General features: G+C 40.4%; 1 protein-coding gene across 11 annotated transcripts in view; it reads left to right on the top strand.

Moving 5' to 3' along the window:
* Positions 1-20,682, top strand: part of LOC109576365 (peroxisome proliferator-activated receptor gamma) — a 218,582-nt gene that overhangs the window by 76,680 nt on the left and 121,220 nt on the right. For all 11 annotated transcript variants that reach the window (XR_011563084.1, XM_070776930.1, XM_070776932.1 and 8 more), the window contains 4 exons: positions 1,933-2,160; positions 3,924-4,093; positions 12,440-12,578; positions 19,324-19,523. Coding sequence is in view for 10 of the 11 variants with exons in the window: in XM_070776927.1 (XP_070633028.1) it covers positions 1,933-2,160; positions 3,924-4,093; positions 12,440-12,578; positions 19,324-19,523 (737 nt within the window). In the remaining variant the exon portion in view is untranslated. The remainder of the gene's footprint in view (positions 1-1,932; positions 2,161-3,923; positions 4,094-12,439; positions 12,579-19,323; positions 19,524-20,682) is intronic.

Genomic DNA, 20,682 nt, shown 5'->3' with positions numbered 1-20,682 from the left:
CGTCGATCGGTGCTTCCCCTGCTTTTGCAGCAGATTGCCCTTAGGAGATGAGGACAACAAATTTAGCGATCTTGGAAGAGGAAGGGATGTATCGGTGGAGCACAAGGGGCATTTAGGGCAAGGAAATGTAGGACCCTGTGGTGGTGGATCCGGGACGTCATACATTCGTCAGAGCCATAGAATGGTCAACACAGAAGAGAGAACCCGACTGTAAGCTGTGGGTTTTAGTTAGTGATGTATCACTGTCGGTTCATCAGTTTTGTAACAAGCAATACCACACTAACGCAAGGATTAATAACAGGGGAAATGCCAATTACTAATAGGGGAAACTGTGTGTTTCAGGGTTTGGCGGGGAGGGAGAAAGGGGAAGGGGTATAGGAGAACTTTCTGCTCAATATTTAAGTAAACCTAAAGCTGCTTTCTAAAATAAAGTCTATTCTCTTGGGGACTTCCCTGGCAGTCCAGGGGTGAAGACTTCACCTTCCAATGCAGGGGGCGCGAGTTCAATCCCCTGGTCCGAGAGCTAAGATCCCACATGCCTTGTGGCCAGAAAACCAAGACATGAAACAGAAGCAGTATTGTAACACATTCAATAGAGACTTAGAAAATGGTCCATATTAAAAAAGCTTAAAAAAATACAGTCTGTTTAAAAAAAATTAGTGTTCTTGTAGCTGTGAAATGTACTACAAGTATAAAGTTGTTTAGGAGTTTCAGAGTCATATCTTTAAAATCAGATGAATTTTTCATTCTATTTATTTACACATAAATAGCTATTTTATCATTAAAATTTTCCGCAAAGCTTTTCAGTAAAACCAATGACCCTTAGGGATATGATTCCTGTGTTGAGAAGCCTGACGTTGGTTGGCAGGCGGTCACTGAGGTCATATGTTAAAAGTGAAACAAAATTAAACCAGTAAAATGATGAGCAAACAACTTTTCTTGCAACCCAGACATGTTTTGCATCCCTATTTTTATTTCCCAGTATTGATATGGCAGCATATGCACTACCTTTAGCTTGGTCAACCTTTACTTTGGTGTTCAGAAGCACTTTGCAGTCAGCATACTGAGAAACCAGTTGATAAACCCACAATTGTGGATATTGCAGGTGAGACAAGAGAGGTGTCTTTTCATAGGAAAGTGATTTATTCTCAGAAAAAAATGGCTGGAGAAAAATAAAATAAGCAGACTGAGGAGAGAGGCAAAGTAAATGACGTGTCCTGGGTTAGGTAGATTTAGGTGACGTTCGGAACAAAAGATACAGTTTGATGGAGGCCCCTGTCACCAAGAGCACACACTGCTTTCTGGATGTCATTGAGACCCAGTGTGAGGTCCGAACTGTCAGCAGCGTAGGGTTTGTACCGTAACACAGATAACGTCAGATTGTTTGCATCCTTATTCATGCAGATAGATATCCAGGCGTGCGGACCCACACACTGCCTGAGGAGCCCTCGTGGAGCCACTGAAGCACATCCACAGCGCTCCCCTCCTTATTTGTGTTTTCCAGGCACTTTGTTTTTCTTACGAAGACCACAGCTAGAATCTTTAACCTCTTGCAAGAGTCAGCCTGTGACAGCTGCATTCTTTAGCTCTCTGCTCGCTGGGAAAAAGCAAGAAGCCCATTCCCAGATACCCTTAGGAGAGTCATCCCACTGTAAGGAGAACAGGGCTGTCTGTAGGACGTTGGTGTGGGTCCGCTGTACAGGCTGACACTGCTAGAGGGTCCTCGACCATGACGTCCAGGTAATGGGTGACTTCCCTCAGTTAGTTCAGCAACCTGGATGGCATTAGGAAGGTGGTTGTGTTTGCTTCTCTCCTCGTGATCACCTAGGTGACATCTTGACCGGAGACTCTTTCTGTTCCCTTTCTGTGTGTCTTCATGAGACTGCCCAGTCCTCAGGGCTAACGTCACAGCTGGTCTTTTCTTTGTTTCAGAAATTACCATGGTTGACACAGAGATGCCGTTTTGGCCCACCAACTTTGGGATCAGCTCCGTGGACCTTTCTATGATGGATGACCACTCCCATGCCTTTGACATCAAGCCCTTCACCACCGTTGACTTCTCCAGCATTTCCACTCCGCACTATGAGGACATTCCGTTCCCAAGAGCTGACCCGATGGTTGCAGATTATAAGTATGACCTGAAGCTCCAAGAGTACCAAAGTATGAGGTTTATTTCACTTTTCAGACTGTTGAGACTAGAATTGGACTAAGCTCTCGTCCACAGTAGGGTAAATGCTCCCAGGACTAATGGCTGTGGTGAAGACATTTACCATTCATTTATTCATCCACTTGTCCATGAAATACTAAGTGTTTATAATTGACCAAGGGCTTCCCAGGTGGCTCAGATGGTAAAGAATCTGCCTGCAATGTAGAAGACCTGGATTCTATCCTTGATTCCCCTGGAGAAAGGAATGGCTACCTACTTACTCCCTTGTTCTTATCTGGAAAATTCCATAGACAGAGGAGCCTGGCAGGCTAAAGTTCTTGGGAAAAAGTGTCAGACACAACTGAGTGACTGATACTTCCACTTCCCAGGTGGCTCAGTGGTAAAGAATCTGGCTGCAGTGCAGGAGACGTGGGTTTGATACCTGGGTCGGGAAGATCCCCTGGAGGAGGAAATGGCAACCCACTCCAGAATTCTTGCCATGGAGAATCCCATGGACAGAGGAGCCTGGTGGGCTCAGTCCAGGGGTTGAAAAGAGTACATGACTGTGTGACTGAGCTGACACACACATGTAACTGACCAGCACGGCAGGTCGTGTGTGAACACCCTGGATCATCGTTCCTTTTCCTCCCTCCCCTCGTCTCTCTGTTTTCTTCTTCCCTTTTCAGGGACAGTCTCCAGCGTGAGTACAGTGCTAGCTGTGTATCAGGCTGAATGTCCATCCCCCCACCCCCCCAAATTTGGATTCATTGTTTCTACTTTTAAGTAGATAAGTAACAGTTTATTACCTCCTTTAACTTATCGCTAAATCACTATTACTTTAATGCAACTTTCCTAATTCTGCAGTTTGAGCAGCTTACACTGAAACCTATTTTTCAGCACAAATTTGAATGTTGACATTGTAGACTATTGATAAATCTCCATGCCATTAATGCAGTTCACATCAAGAAAAACTAAAACTGCACTTTTCAAGATAAGATAAATTTCTGTGATGCTATTTCCTTGATTTTTATCTCTTTGCTGATATGCTGGTTTTCCAGAGCAACCACTGTGTAATTGGCAGCCATTACTTGACAAGAAGTAAGAACTTCCTGTATTTCTAGTTTTTTTTTTTTTAAGATAAATTATATACTTGGTTATATTTACATGTGTGATTTCAGTTGAAGCCTAATATGGAAATTTAATAGGCTTGATCCTGACCAGCGGGAAGATAGTGCTTGCTTTCCAAAGTGTCTCTCTCTATCACAGATCATTTTACAAACCATCTTTTCTGACTCAATATTGATGAGAACCTGGTCTCTTACTTTTCACGTACCCTCAAGCTGGGCATACCATTTCCTTCTCAGTTCCTTTTGTGTTTCCTTTGCAAGAGTGGTTTAAAAACACTTCTAAAATGCAATATTTAAGTTTAAATGTATAATTTAATATTGTCATGAATGCCAAATACAGCCCATAGAAAAATAACCTTCATGATTTCAGATATTATATATTTCCTATGGGAACTTTAGTATCATGAGGTACTGGAGGGTCATAGAACCATAAACTTACTTCCCTTCCCAATTTGTTTTCACAGGTTAGGCCCAGAGGTTGTGACTTGCATGGGATTACAAAGCCCACTTTTTCCTGTGTCCTTTTCATTAGTGCATCTAACCTAAATAATAAAATATGGTAATAAGGTGTACTATAACGACATGCCCTGCTACCTGTTTAGCATTGTTTTTCCTGTGATGATTGTCTGCTCCTGTTTTTCTGTACACAGGTGCAATCAAAGTGGAGCCTGTATCCCCACCTTATTATTCTGAAAAGACTCAGCTGTACAGTAAGCCTCATGAAGAGCCTTCCAACTCCCTCATGGCCATTGAATGCCGGGTCTGTGGGGATAAAGCGTCAGGGTTCCACTATGGAGTTCATGCTTGTGAAGGATGCAAGGTAAAAAAAAAAAAAGATCATTTTTGAAATAATTTGCTGAAAAGGTACCTAGGTTTTCATTTTGTGTTGCAAACAGATGGCAAAGAATTGAGACAAAGCTGTCAAACTTTTAAATATCTTTGGTAAAACCCATCCTTTAGATGATATAATACTTGAAAACCTAAGAAAATCGTTAAAAAGCAAGGCTACTGTGCCTCACTTCGTTTTTTCTGAATTGGTCCTGTGCAGCGCTGATCTAATTCCACCTTCGCATTTTGCAGATTACAAAAAAAGAAATTGCTTGCTCAAGGTAACATGGCATGACAGTGATGGGCTGACCCCGAACAGAACGCAGATCTCCTGAATCTCCTAATGCCTTTTCTTTCCACTATACTGTGTAATATTCTGTATATGTAGATAGATGGATAACCTTCATTTGAGCCTTACCACACTCCTATAAGGTTGAGCTTATTTATGGCCACTTTGCAGGTGTAGAAATCTTGTGTCACTGAGATTTCCCCCACGGTCATCCATTGTAAGTGGCACATCGATACACCTTCTGACTCCTAAACCGATGCTGTATGTTTCCTTATTCAGCATCAGTGTGAGCCATGTGTTACGGTTAGGCAAAGAGATACAGCTGTTTTGGAAAAGAGATACCCTTTATCTTCACCTCCTTTCTTTGTGAAAAAGGCTATTTTGGAAAGTTCTTTTAGTAATTTTCTGCCCAACTATTGAGAAAATGTTAATCTACTCATGTTTTAAAATGTAGTCTTTTAAAAGAATTAATTCTAATAGGCTCCATGAATAAAATAGTAATCGAATAGTATTATATACTCTAGGGCTCAGAATAAATTGTGGATAAATATTTACCTTATAAAATAATGCTGCTTGTATAAGATCAGGTTCAATCATCAGTAGGGCTTTTTGTTCAGAATGAAGATATGTGACAGCAGTTAAGTAGGTTGGAAGATCTGTGTTCCTAACTGGACCATGAGCCAAAAAAGGAAGTTAATATTTACTGAATTTTGCTATACACCAGATATTGTGTAAGATGCCTTTGTCTATATTATATTTTTAACCATATCCTGCCTAAGTTTTCACATCTATAACATGATGGTATTGATTTAGATGATCACTAAAGCCTCTCCAATCCAAAAGTTTATTTTTCTAAAGGCAACCTAATAAAGTGAAAGAGACAAGTTAGTGGTTATGTGACCACTTGTCCATGGTCTCTAACCAATCACATGAGGATTTCAGCCTCAGTCACTCATGTATAAAATAATTCAGCTAGAGTAGCTCGCCAAAGGGCTTCTGATTCATCTCTGAGTCTAAAATTCCAAAATGACTCCTGGCAAGAGATGCTTTCATTTAAAACATGAAAACTCATTCATTCAATGATTGAAACCAAACTAAAATATCTGTAACCTTATAGGAAATCATTATGTTCTCAAGGAATAGTAAGAACCTGTCATTTTACTCAATTAGATTTATGTAATTTTGAGGAAATTGTGGCTAAATTCTTAGAAGTAGTTGAAGAAATCATCTAGTTTTGATTATCTTGGTAATTTATGTTGATAAATAAAGTATGGTTGGTTAAGTTTCCACAGTATAATATTGTTTTTTATGGGCTGGTAAAGCAGTTAGAAAACAAGAAGTTTTAAGCAAATAGTTTCATTGTGATTCTATTCATCAGATATTTGTGGAGAGTTAACATTTCTGAGAACAGCTAAAAATTGAATGGTGATTTAAGGACTAACCAATCAACCAAAAATTGAAAAGACAGATATTGTCAGCAGTTGCATATAGTGTTAAAGCTAAGTTCTAAGGGCATGAAAACTTAGAAGATCAAAGCAAACAAAGAAGAAAAGAAGCAAAAAGAAGAGAAAAGAGGGAGGAGAACACTCAGGTGCCCTCTAGTTACGAACAGAAACGTTCTAAGGCAGAGACGGAGAGTTAACACTTAAAACCTGATGAATCCAGAGGAGTCCTTCACCTACCAGAGACAGACAAGCAAGAGAAGTAGAAGAAAATTCACAGTATTGTATAGTAGCCTCCAGTAACTTGTAAACCATCCAAAATAAAGATTACAGACTTCCTATGAAAGGAAATCAACCCTGAATATTCATTAGAAGGACTGATACTGAAGCTGAAGCTCCCTCCACTACTTTGGCCACCTGATGGGAAGAGACAACTCATGGGAAAGGACCCTGATGCTGGGAAAGATTGAAGAGAAAAGGAGAAGGGGAAGCAGAGGATGAGATGGTTGGACAGCATCACCGACTTAGTGGGCAGGAATCTGAGCAAACTGAGAGATAGTGAAGGACAGGGGAGCCTGCCACACTGCAGTCAGTGGGGCTGCAAAGTGTTGAACACGACTTAGTGACTGAACAGCAGCAAAAAGAAGACGAAAATACAAAGAAGGTTATGCCAACCTTAGAAGGGGGAATAGGCATCTGCCCATTTTAAAGATAAGAATAAGAAAAATGTTAGAGGAATAATATAATTTGGCTTCTCCAAGTATGTCAGCAGTTCTCAAAGTGTGGTTTGGGGGTGGGGTCCCTACGACCTTTTCCAGATACCCATGAGGTTGATACTGTTTTCATAATAATATTAATTTGTTGTTTGCCTTGTTCACTCTCATTCTCTCAGGAATGGAAGTGGAGTGTTCTAGAAAATACATGACACCGAATGGTCGCATAGTTCTAATGCCTGATGGAATGTGACCTGAATGTTCTTGTACCTAATAATGTCTCAGGTTTTATTTCTAATCTAATCAACATCAATAGGTATAGCTCACATAAATTAAAACTGTTTAGAAACCTCAACGTTTTGGGGTGAGTAAAGGGGGACTGAGACCAAAATGTTTGAGAACTTTTGTTATAGGCTGAAGACATGCTTACTCATTCTTCAGTGCTTTGGAGTTAAACAGAATTGCTGCCACACTCTGAATGCCATCATTAGACCAGTTAGACCAGTGCCCATCAGTAATCAAAGGTACCACCTTAATGGGACTTCCTTGGTGGTCCGGCGATTAAGAATCCACCTGCCAATGCAGGAGACGTGGGTTCAGTCCCTGGCCTGGGAACTAAGATCCCACATGCCCCAGGGCAAGTAAGCCTCTGCACCACAGCTGCTGAGCCCACATACCCTAGAGCCTGAGCTCCACAGCAAGAGGCCACTGCAATGAGAAGCCCACACAGCATAACTAGAGAGGAACCCCTGCTTGCTGCAGCCAGAGGAAGGCGGTGTGCCACAGTGAAGACCCAGCACAGCCATAAATAAATTTTAAAAAGATACAGCCTTAGCTCACCAACAATACTCAGTGAAAGTGAAATTAACACACATGTTAGACTGCGTTAAAAGAAGGTGTTTTGGCAATTTAACATTTGTCATTTCAGTAGAATGTGGGATACACCCATAATTAAAATACAGTTGACCACAAACCTACAAACTAATTTACAATAGAAAAAAAAAATAGCTATATTGCTCAAGTTGGCTGTCGGGAGATCTTCTTAAACATATCTACATGCCAGGGGAACAGGTTTATTTGACCCTTGCCAAAGTTCAGACAGAAAAAAATGTTTGGATTACAGGAAAACAGTGATAGATTCTTCAGTTACTAATATTACTGACGTAGGTAATACATAATCTGTAACTAATGAAAGATTCATACACTTTAGAACTTGCAAAGCTGACATTGATTGCTTATAAATTGGACATTTATTTTTTTCCCTAATAGGTTTCATAATATTTTTGTGTCTGTAGTGAAAGATAATTCTAGAACCATAGACTTAGTAAAGATACAAGGAAACACTACCATACAATACTGTATAATCTATTTTTATATTTCTATGTATTTTTGTATTCCTACCTCAGGAAGAGTTTTTAGTATATTCCCGTGCACCAGTGACAGCTCATTGATTCAGCCTCTGTGGGCCATATCATGTTAAAGCTGACTTCAGATCTGACACAGGGCATTTAATCTCATTGTAAAATTTAAATACCACTCAGGTCTCATTGTACCTGAAGTTTTATTACTAATAAAGCAATGAAGGAGAAGTTGGAGAAAATGTTTTAAGGAAGAAATAAGCAGGCTTTATGTTCTCACAAGCAAGTGTGAAGATTTTATAATAAAAATATACACAAAGCAATTTATGGTGACTGATGCATCTCCATCACACCAGTTCATAGACTTCATGGTGATCAGAACTCTGAACTGTTGAAATGGCACTTCATTTTTGGACACTGACATAATAAAAATGAGTGTTTCTTTCTTGGCAATGAAGAAAATTTGGGGGGAGCCTGCTTCATTCATCAAGTAAAGAAATAAGTTTTACAAAAAACACTAAATGAGAGCCTTGTATCTTCCTCTCTAGGTTTCTTGAAAAAGTCAGATGACAAGAAAATGGTTAGTTATCATGAACTTAGTCTTAAAAAAATTTTTTTAAGTAAAAGCAGTTCCAAGCTTGTACTGGGGTTTGTATACATTTAGTTCAAGATTTTATGTGTATGGTCAGTGCATATATGATATACAGAATGATGATCCTTTAACATTGGAATCATTACAAAAAATGTGATACTCTTTGAAAGACATCATAGGGGTCAAAACAAAAAACAAATCACATTATAAACGTTAAACTTAAAAAACATAGTTATTTTATTAAAAAGTCTTCATCTCCAACCATGCCAAAAAAGGTGAGTACTCTGGGACCTGTCAGATAGCCGAGCAGCATTTTCAACTACTAGTATTGGGTTTTAAAAGTGAAGCTCAGAGAAGCAGCCAAAGATATCATGAAATATATATGACCCAATGGCAAAAATCAAAGCAAGATTTCTCAACAGTATTTAACAGTGGCAACAGTTCTGTACTTTAGCCTTCTGTGAATCAGTCAGGGGGAAAATGCCTTTTAAATATTCAAAGCATCTTAGAACCCTCTGAGAATTAAAGAGGTTTACCTTTCCACCATACCCTACACAGGACATATCCTTTGAGATAGTGCTGATCTCACAAGAGGTAGGGAAAACTCTCCAAAACATTAGTAGCAAAACAAGCAAACAATCCTAGGTCTTGAACTGCAGCTTCAGGCACACTTGGAGGGGCAGAGTTTCCTCATGATAGATGCCCAGCTTCTGAGTTAAGCCAGAATTCCCAAGAGAGTCTGAAATAGTCATAAGTCAGTGGCACTCCTGACTTCCAAAAGAAGGATCTTCAAATTCTCTTTGGAGGAAGGAATTCCCAATTTTTACCCTGTAGGATTCTCACAGTTTAAGGTCAAGAAATGACTTCAAAGTAAAATATCAGCAAGCACATAAATAGGCAGCTAGCTTGATGACATGCATCAGAGGTAAACAAGTAAACAGGCTTCTCCACCCCTACCCAAGAATGCAGATATTGGAACTGCCTGGCCCAGAATGTGCAGCTGTGTGTGAGTTGTTTAAAGATAGAGGGCAGAATCACAGCAATGAATGAACAATAATAGACTATCAAGAATGACCACCAGCCTTGAAAATAAGTGAAACTTCTAAAAGTGAAAAATATGATCATTGAAATAAAAATTCTATGCAAGGGTTAAATAGCATACTGGACACAGCAAAAGAAAGGATTACCAAACTGAAAGATATGTGCAAAGAAGTTATTAAGAAAGAAACCAACAATGTTTTAAAGAACATATCCCACCTAGAATCTGCTAGAATTTGAAGCCTCTTTTACTTCTTGAAGGATTCATAGGATCTTTGAATATTAAAAATATGTCTTCTTTACTAATGAAGAGTAATATACAGAACTCTTCTCACTGATGAACTTTGGTGAGAAATGTTTGCTTTTCCTTACTTTTGCCACTGCATTTTTTTTTTTCATCTTATTTGGCTCTTCTGATGTTTACCTTTGTGATCAACATTAATGGCAAGAAGATAAAAAATATAAAAGAGAAATTCAGAAATATGGAAGGCTTGAAAAGAAAGTCTTAACATCTAATTGGAATACAAGAACCAATGAACAAGTGAAACCATGATGCAGAAAACGCCCAAGAAGATAAAGAAATCCATGGCTAGACACACTACAGTAAAACTGCAGAGCACAAAAAACAAAGAGAATTAAGTGCAACCAGAGTCAGTTGACAGCAGACATCTCAACAGAAACAATGAAAGCATAGAGCCAATGGAATCCAGACTGTTAAGAGGAAAAACTGAGTACCCTGTGACTCTTTCAAGAATGAGAGCAAAATGAAAAGGTTTACATGTTAAAAAAATAAAAAGACTAAAATAATATTCTTCAAGGATAGTAAGCCATAGAGAGGAAAATCTCTTTGCAAAATCTATATGTAGTATGATACTACTTAATAAAGCCCGCAATCAAGCATACCTACAATGTATTTTTAGTTTATAGGCTGTATGGTAAAGCTGTGTTTTTTTAAAAGGTCAGGGAAATGATAAGCTCAAAATTAGGGTTATGATTATATTGTCAAGCAGCCACAGGAGCAACAGTTGGATAAGGGAAGAACACATAAGTGCATGCACATGGCTGGTTATGATTTTAAATCTTGAGTTGCATAATGGGCTCATGTGTGATAATTATCTTACTATGTTTTATAGTGAAAGTCACTCAGTCATGTCCGACTCTTTGTGACCCCATGGACTGTCACCCGCCAGGCTCCTCTGTCCGTGGGATTCTCCAGGCCACAATACTGGAGTGGGTAGCCATTCCCTTCTTCAGGGGATCTTCCCTACCCAGGGGTAGAACCCAAGTCTCCCACATTGCAGGTAGATTCTTTACCAGCTGAGCCAGCAGGGAAGCCCATTATGTTTTACAGTTACATGCATTTCCTACATGTTTGTAATTATTACATTTAATAAGATAGCTTCAAAACCTGAAAGGAAAAAAGTGTGCCAATGACCTTTTAATATCTCAGTCATAGTTTAGAATCTCAAAATATCAGAGATGGCCCAGGAAGGAAGTTAAATGACACATATTTATTCAACAAAATACTTTAATGGGGCACTATTGTTAGTGTCTGGGTTAAGGGTTAGCCCTGTCCCCAGGGAGCTCAGAATTATAGTTGAGCAGTGAGAGAGGGGCAGAAAATAAACATAAATAACTAAATTATGTGGCACATTAGGAAGTCATAACTGCTAATGGAGCGGGGAGATGGCAGGTAAGAGCAGAATAAAGCAGAGCAAGAATTGCCGATGAGGGGTGGGGACAGGGACAGGCCACAGTATTGAATAAGGTAGATAAACCTCATTAAGACGTTGAAACGTTAACACAGCTTGAAAGCAGTGAGGGAAACAGGCAATTGTATATTTGGAGCATGAGCTTTCCACATGAGAGAAGGAAGATGAGAGTGCCTTCAGGGCTGGAGTTGTGACAGCTAAGATGGAGAAAGTTGCAGTGAGGTAAGCTTGTAGGGTATGACCAGGACTTCAGTGGTGGTCGTGCTGGGTTAGAGATAATGTTAGATTTCCAAGTGAAGTTGTCAAGTAAACAGCTGAACATACTTGTCTAGAGTTCAAGGTAGAAATCTGGAGAAAGTCAAAATGCATGTCAGTGGTAGAATCAATCCTAATTCAGTGCTTTTTGTATTCAAACAGGGCCAGATAAATTTGAAAGAATTAAAAAGTGGGTTGCATGAGAATGAATGCAATAGAAATGAGTAGGAATATTCTCAACAACAACAAAATGGAGTTAGAAAACATTTCTCATTAGAATTTTTTCAGGTCTTTCAAAAATAAACATAGCAGAATTCAGCCTCAAATTGACATGTTTGCTATTTTGAGATAGTGGTCAAGTTTCTGAGAACATATATATTACTTCTCCTGTTATTTTCTGTTATCTCTGTTTGTAGGCTACAGTGGTTATGGAACACTCTTTCAAATGCATAAATAAATGAAACCAATTTTGTAGGAAATTATGCAACATAGAGAATTCCAAAAAAAATTACCCACATGTGGATTTTTATTGGCCTTGCTCATGTTTTAGAATGAAATGACTCTAAGTTTGCCAAACTGCTTAGCACAATTATAAGGTTAGGGCATGCTGCTGGAATGATTTACAGAGAGACTGAACTGATTACATGGTGTTTTATTTGCATTACATTAAATCCAGAGTACTTCTTAGAGCTTGCTGAAATCCAGATGTGGGGCCAAGATGCACTGAATGACATCAGTGGGTTGTGGTCACTAAGAGCTAAAAAAGGGACACTGGAGATCCTCTGTTTCTTTAGTTTATAGCAGAGAAGACCGAGAGAGCTTAAGTGATTTGTTTAAAGTCACCACTGACGGAACGTGTCAAGAGCCTACAGTATCTCAGCCATTGTCACAAACACTTAACACTTGCTTCTTTTCTCCCTCGCCCATATTCCTTTGTAGGGTTTCTTCCGGAGGACAATCAGATTGAAACTTATTTACGATAGGTGTGATCTTAACTGTCGGATCCACAAGAAAAGTAGAAATAAATGTCAGTACTGTCGGTTTCAGAAGTGCCTTGCTGTGGGGATGTCTCATAATGGTAAGTGAGCACTTTGTGCCCGCACTCGACGCTTCTCATCATGGCTGCTAGACCCGTAGACCCGAGGGCCGTGGCTGAAAACGTGTTCAGTTTTCCCACAGATCGCCAGATTTCAGAAGACTGCATGCCAATAAAGCATTTCTCAATTAGGTCAGAGTTGTTCGGCTTTAAGTGTGAATCCTTCTGTCTTGTAGTTGGGCATTTGCCACGATGGGAGAAAAGACTGGGAAGTCTGGGTGGTAATGAAAGTTACTGTAGTGTTCTGAAACACATGTAATGTGAGAGTTGTGATTAATTTTTTGTGTTGCTTTAATAGTATTAAAAATAGAATTATATGTGTAAGTAGTTTCTACTTTTTTTTATTTTATAGGCGTATAGTTGACTTACAAAGCTGGGTTAGTTTCAGGTGTACAGCAAGGTGACTCAGTCACACATATGCATTTATCCACTTTTTTTTTTTTTTAAGATTCTTTTCTCACATAGGCCATTCAGAGTATTGAGCAAAGTTCCCTGTGCTATACAGCAGATTATTACTAGATATCTATTTTATAAACATTAGTTTCTACTTTAAATGTAAGAAAATTCTGATTTATGGATATGGAACTTTAGTGGTATATCAGACATAGATATACCTTTTTTTCTCTTTGTTATGCAGAAATGAGCAGAACCCTATCCTTGACTTTGTACAGCATACAATTTGTGGATTAAGCAAGTATTTTTAAAAGTTTCACAGAACTTCAATAGGAGAGTAAAACATTCTACTTTTTTGAACCTGTATCTTAAGTGAAGCTTATAATTAGGAGTGTCAGCTTAAGGGCAGGACTGTTAAAGACCCATGTTTTCATGAACTGTAGAACTAACTCAGTACAATCATGGGACATAGCCCTGTTTGAAGAAATAGCTCTTAATCGCCATTTGGCTTTCATTGGTTGACTGGCTCACAAAACAAGTTTTTGATGTAACTAGGTAGTATTATATTTGTCAAGTATTCATCAATTCTTTCAAAAGTTATTATGGGCTTAGAGATATATTGATAAAATGCCAAAGTAATCAAATTAAGTCTGAAGTCTAATGTCATCGTATGCCCTATTTTTCTTTCTTTTACCTTTTCCTCTCTCAAAACTTATCTGGTAAGAAGATATAATATTTGAAGTCAGCTGTCATCTATGAGGACTCAACAGCATCTGTGAAAATTAAATTTTTGTTCCATCATGCAGATTTTTTTTTTTAACAGCAACAATCAAGATATTTGGGAATCACTAATTGAATAGGTCTTCTACCCTTTAAAAGTGGTTTACAAAATTATATTTGTATCGTTAATACGGGGTAATTTCCTCTAAAGGCGAGAATGTATTTTGAATAGTTCTACCAACTATATTAGACAGGATAGAAGTTTGGTCCAACTTTCCTAGCAATTGATTACATCTGCTGTCTATACAACTTCAGTCATTAATTGCAGGATAATTTGCTGGTTTAATTCTACCAATTTCCTTTTTATTTCAGACTTCGTAAAGCAAGGGTACGTTTTCAGTTGAAGGATTACATTTTAGGTGATGTGATCATGTTGCAGTAAATTTATTTTATCTTTATGAAGGAATCTTTGACTTTGAGGTCATTGTTATAAATACCACTTAGGAAAAGATGCCAGTTTTGCTTTCAATTATATTTACTTTTTGTCCTTTAAAAATTGTCACTTTTCATATTGAGGTACAGTATATTTTCTGTTGCTTGCACACATTCATGTAAAATATATCCCCTATTGCTTGTTGTTTATAGGCAAATAATTTAAAATGCAACTTTTATAGTATTGATGGTATAATTTTCTCTTTCCAGAAAAGTCAAAGCTATCATAAGCATGATAATTAGGTCATCTTTTGCCTTCTTGTGACCATTAGCTTACTCTATTTAGAGAGAGGAGCAGCTTTGTAGAGAGTGTTCAGTTAATTCTTACAAAGGTGAAAAAGGAAAGAAATTAAATATCATGGTATCAAAGATCATACTTTAGCATTTACAGGATTGCAAACATGACTAAGAAAATCCCTTTTCAGGGTTTTTTTTTTTTTTTTTTTTTATGGAAAAGGGCTGCACAGAAAACAGCTAGGTTTTCCCTATTCCATCCACTTTAGACAAAAGTTTTATTTTTCACAAATATTAAAAGTTAGTGAAACCTTAGCTTTACAGAATTAAGCATCTTTGGCTTAGACGGTAAAGAATCTGCCTGCAATGCGGGAGACCCGGGTCAGTCCCTGAGTCGGGAAGATCCCCTGGAGAAGGGAATGGCTACTGGCTCTGCCTGGTGAGCTGCAGTCCATGGGGTTTGCAGAGTCAGACACAACTGAGCAACTAACACTTATACTTTCACTTGCTTTACTGATTAGGATGTTGTAGTATATAAATGATGCCTTTTTTCTTTTATTAAAAAAAAAAAAAAGCCAACAACTTTCAAAATACCTTCTTGCTGCTAAGTCACTTCAGTCATGTCTGACTCTGTGTGACCCCATAGACAGCAGCCCACCAGGCTCCCCCGTCCCTGGGATTCTCCAGGCAAGAACACTGGAGTGGGTTGCCATTTCCTTCTCCAATACATGCAAGCGAAAAGTGAAAGTGAAGTAGCTCAGTCGTATCCGACTCTTAGTGACCCCATGGATTGCAGCCTACCAGGCTCCTCCATCCATGGGAGTTTCCAGGCAAGAGTACTGGAATGGGGTGCCATTGCCTTCTCCTGCCGGGGACCAGCCCCGGCTGATCCAGGGAATTCGAAGCGGGGACGGCGTCGGCGAGGATCAGGAAACAATTGCTTAATTAAACGTTTATTAAGGATATAAAGAGTAATAGAATGAGGATAGCTCAGTGAAGAAATTCAGCGAAGAAAAGAGGCTGAATAAAATTCCAAAGCAGGGAATTTACGTCACCTACGAAGGCCGCAGGCGTCCTCCCGTTCTCCCGAAGGAGAGGAGACACTAAGGCCTCCCCGGTCAGATCTTAGAAGCCCAGGCAAAATTAGTAGGCTTGACGAGCTTCCCTGCCTCAGAGGAAAAGTTCAGCTAGAAGGTGAAAGAAAGAACGACATGGGGACACCAAATTCCGGTGAACAAAAGGAGATATTTTATTTTCCAAAGCAGTTTTATACCTTAAGTTGTGCATAGAGGATAATGGGGGAAGGGGTAGAGGCATGCAAAGACAGCAGTTCCTGATCCTTATCGAAGTCAGGCTTTCAAACTTATCATATGCAAAAGTTTAGGTGATTTACATCATCTTCTGGCCAGGAAGCCTGTTAACATTTTAAGAAACTTATTTTTCTCTAAAGGTGATTATTCTAAAGTCAGGCGCCAGCCTCCAAAAAGCATTGGAGAAAGTTGCATTCCTATAGGGCAAAGGTGAGGTGGGCTCAATCAAGAAAAGAATTAACTCAAGGGTCCAAGGTTACAAACATTGAGGCAACTGCTTACATTTCTATACACCCATTATATCAATCAATACACCGCCAAGGACACAGTAGGTAAGGGATATGGAGACTTAGCAGCAAACATTGGCCCAACAAGTGAAAAACCCTTCACCAATACAATTTCTAATCAATCTTTTAACTACTCAAAGGAATCTGTGTTTAGACAGTTTAGAACATCTCCTGCCTCTCACAGTTGGGAGGCTCTGAACAATCACATGTTGCCGGAAAAAACCTATTCAGGCAGGCTAGAGGACTTCCAAAGGAGTTTGTATGTTGAAACACTGTCACACCCAAGAATTATTAACTGGAGCTGTAAGCTAACTCTTTTTTCAGAGAGAGGTAGTGGGGGACAGCCCCCCGTAAAGTCAGAGGTGTAGGTGACAGCACAAAGCAGAAAGTAGGCAGACTCTGGTTTTGGGGGTAGATTGCTCGAGAATTTCCAGGGAGACTCCTGAGGCTTGATCCCGCCTTTGCGTATGCCAAGCCTCCTTCCTCATGACCTTTGCCAGGGGTGGAGCTCGCTCCCCACATTCTCCCAAAATACCTTCTTAGCAGCTTGTTCAATTCTAGAAAAATGGTTTCACAAGTTTCTGTGGCTCTTCCCATCTTAAGGTAGTTCTCTTCTTTCTGGCAAACAGAAGCACCAGTGTATGTTGCAAAAAAGAAAAACCCGAATGGCAAATGACTTTAAACTGCAACATGTTACTTTTTGTTTCTGCAGTCTTCTTTGTGGTATGGGGGAAATCTCCCCAAATTCAAATAACTTTCAGAAGATATAACAGAGTGAAAAGTCCTAAGGCAGAGGCTGTGGTACCCACACCTTCAAGGCGTTCATTACTGCCCACAGTCCAGCCTCCACCTCCCTCTCCCACTGCTGCTTTTTCCACTTACATTTCAGACAAGCTGTATTCTTGGCTGTTGCTGCAAATTACCCGGTGATAGAACACCTCTGGGGCTCTGCTTCCTGTGCCCTTCCTTCCCTGTCAAAATCCTACCTAGTGTTGAAGGCCCAACTCAAACACCTTCTCTGCCATCCGGTTTCTGATTCCCCATTCTTTCTCTTCTGTGAGCTTCTTAACCTCTCCTGTAAGCACCACATTCTCAGAAAGCAAGGGAGCAAACAGACCTGTACTGCCAAAAACCAAACTATTGAAAACAGTAAAAAAGGAGAAGTTAGAGAGGGAAAAGTCAGGGAAATCCATCAGGAGGCCAGTGCAATACTGTGAACTCAGAGATTGGGCATGGCGAGAGGCGGCGGCATTGAAAGAAACATCACAGCCATGACCAATGAATGCACATGTCCAAGGGGAGAGAGGTTGTCAGAGATTATTCGAGGTGCTTAGTTTGGGTGACAGAGTGAGTTAATCAAGAAAGGAAAACAGGAAGAGGAGACAATTTGAAGGGGAAATAAAAAGTTTGATTTTCTGTTTCGTTAAATCATGGCTCAGATGGTTAAGAATCTGCCTACAGGAGACCCAGGTTTGATCCTGGAGTTGGGAAGATTCCCCTGGAGAAGGGAATGGCACCCCGCTCCAGTACTCTTGCCTGGGAAACCCTGTGGACAGAGGAGCCTGGTGAGTTACAGTCCGTGGGGTCACAGAGAAACACGACTGAGCCACTGACTTGAGGTGCTTATAGAATATCCAGCGTCCACAGGCAAAGGGACACAGGAAGAAGTGAGAAATAAGGATACAAATCTCAGGGAAGAAAGGGCAGGAGTCTTTAGCACATTTTCTGCATTAGAGAGAAAACTTGAACTAGGAACAACAGAATGTAAATGAAGGAAGAGGGGCTGTCACGGAGTTCTGGAAAATAGCAGACAGAAAGATATGGGGAGCCAGAAAGGCAGAGACCAGTGTGAGAAACTTTTGAAATTAGAGGGTGCAGAAGGTCAGCAATGTGAAGGGCTGGGAGGAAGCCGGGGAGCTCAAGCAGAACGAGCACTTAGAACAGGCCCCTAGATGTGACCGTTAGAGGAGCTGTAGGGGCCTTTGTGAGAGCAAAGTTTTGGTGAATTTAAATGAGGAAAAGCTAGATTGCAGTGGTGCTGTTCGATCAGTCACTCAGTCATGTCCTACTCTTTGTGACCCAGTGAACTGTAGCCTGCCAGACTTCTCCATCCATGAGATTCTCTAGGCAGGAATACTGGAGTGGGTTGCCATTTCCTCCTCCAGGGGATCTTCCCGACCTAGGGATTGAACCTGCATCTCTTGCTTATCCTGCATTGGCAGGCGAGTTCTTCACCACTGAGCCACCAGGGAAGCCCCCTTACTACACTTGATCCTAGCCAAAAGGCCAAGAAGCAGTGGCAGTGGGTTGGGAGGTAAAGAGTAAGACAGTGAGGGACAATAGCTCTTTCAGTAAGTTCAATGGTGGAGGAAAGAGCATGGGATGGATTGTTCTGGGGTCAGAACCTTAAACCCTGCTTAGATGGAAAGGAAGGAGCTTGTAGAAAGCAGTACAGGAGAGGGAGAGAATAACCCATGCATATGTAGGCTCTCTTTTATGTTTTGGATCTACTGTACACATCCTTTTCATCCTTGTGTCCCCTAGTCCAGTTTGTTGAGCCAGTATCTTCCATCAAACGGGTGTTCAGTAAATGAATTGAACGATGTCACATAAGACTTCAGAGTCAGAAGATGAGGCTGTAGTATCTTGCTCATCTTGACTTTGGAGAGAAACCTGGACAATGTTTAAATGTCCTCTCCAAATAGTTTGAAAAACGTTACCCCCAACTTAAAAATTACTTAATCACGGTGATAAGACTGCCCTTTGTTTTACTGTAGAGGAGCTAGAAAATAAAATGATTGCCAAGTCCTGCAAAACCTCCAAATGCGCATATTTTTTTCCCTCAAGAAAGAGAGGTGGAAAAACATAACTTATTGGCAACAGTCATATGAAAAGCAATAGTATTATTTTTCATACAAGTCTTGTTTACAGGCTACAGCTGTTGCAAAATAAACATGTTAAAAGTGGAAAAACTGACCATGAGACGAAGCCTTACTCATTGTCAAAAGCCTGATATGACTGCGAATTCACCCCTTAGATGTTAAAGGACAAAAATATTTTTAATAAGATCTTTAATCTTTAATAAGGCAACCTAATTCACTTGCCACCCCTACCATGTTCATTGCAGCATGATTTATAATAGCTAAGACATGGAAACTGCCGAAGTATCCACTGACGGATGAAAGGGTAAAGAAGTTGTGATGTGTGTGTGTGTGTATATATATACACACAGGAATATATGTATGTCTATACAGGAATGCACTCATTCATCCTGCCCTTTCTCTTCTGTAGCCATCAGGTTTGGGCGCATGCCACAGGCCGAGAAGGAGAAGCTGTTAGCGGAGATCTCCAGCGATATCGACCAACTGAACCCAGAGTCTGCTGACCTCCGGGCCCTGGCAAAGCATTTGTATGACTCGTACATAAAGTCCTTCCCGCTGACCAAAGCAAAGGCGAGGGCGATCTTGACGGGAAAGACGACAGACAAATCAGTTAGTTCTCTTCTACTGTCTTCATTTGGGGTGGCCGGGTTTTGTTGTTGTTTTCCCTTTGAGTAAATGACTTACCATGTGATGCACAGATGTGGTAAAGAATCTGCCTGCCATGCAGGAGAACTCAGTTCAATCCCTGGATTGGGAAGATCCCCTGGAGAAGGGGATGGCAACCTACTCTAATATTCTTGCCTGGGAAATCCCATGAAGAGAGTAGCCTGGCGGGCTACAGTCTGTAGGGTTGCCAAGAGTCGGACACGACTGAGCAACTAAGCACCCATGCATGTGTGTTGCACACACACACACACACACACACACACACACAGAGTACCATTCTGTGGTTGGCTGGTACCTACCACAGGCTGAGTCTAAAATAGAGGAGAGAGAGTGTTTTCAGATACAGTAAGTAAACATTATTTTAAATAGGGAAAAACTCCTTCAAGCTCTCCTAATAAAGGTTTTGAGACTAGAAAGGTACAGGTCATCTTGGTGGTGGTTTAGTTGCTAAGCACTGTCCAACTCTGCAGGAGTTCATCTTAACTTGAACAAATGAACTCAGGCTTCCCTCATGCCACCACGCTCTTTCAGGATCCATATCTTTTCTTTTCTTGGCATCAAAGTCACTGGCCACATTTGTAGGCCTTCAAGCAGCCCTGTTTTTCTCTGGGAAGGGCCTGACCTAGGTTTGGAAAAGGTGGTCGATCCCATGATTGTATCGTGCAGAACTACTCCAGTACCTCTCAGAAGTTCTCTGTGGGGCATAAAAATATATTTCGGATATCACACCACCTTTCTTTCCTTGTAGGGCTGTCTTGATTATTATTCCCAGGGAGCTGGGAGCCCTGTCCTCGTGTTGTGTGTATGAGTTTTATCTTCTCAGAGGCTCTGAGCAGCCTGGGCTACTACGGGTATTCTCAAACATCAGCAGGCACATTGATGACCTGTTCAGGAAACCCAGAGTGGCTGATAATGGTGGTTGAGTCCGTTTCCAAGAGGTAGAATTCTTCCCTGATAACAAGCTGAGAAAGCACATGGGAATTATGTTGAAACAAACTATAACTGTGCCTGAACTCTGTCCCCAGTTCTGCCATCACCTTCAACTGTGACCTGGATCCCATCTCTGGACTGCAGTTTTCACAGGCAGGGTCGGGTTTTGAGT

Source organism: Bos indicus, chromosome 22, assembly GCF_029378745.1.
Source record: "Bos indicus isolate NIAB-ARS_2022 breed Sahiwal x Tharparkar chromosome 22, NIAB-ARS_B.indTharparkar_mat_pri_1.0, whole genome shotgun sequence".
Classification (NCBI taxonomy): domain Eukaryota; kingdom Metazoa; phylum Chordata; class Mammalia; order Artiodactyla; family Bovidae; genus Bos; species Bos indicus.
The sequence above is the reverse complement of the archived record's forward strand: the minus strand, read 5'-3'. Positions and strand labels throughout refer to the sequence as shown.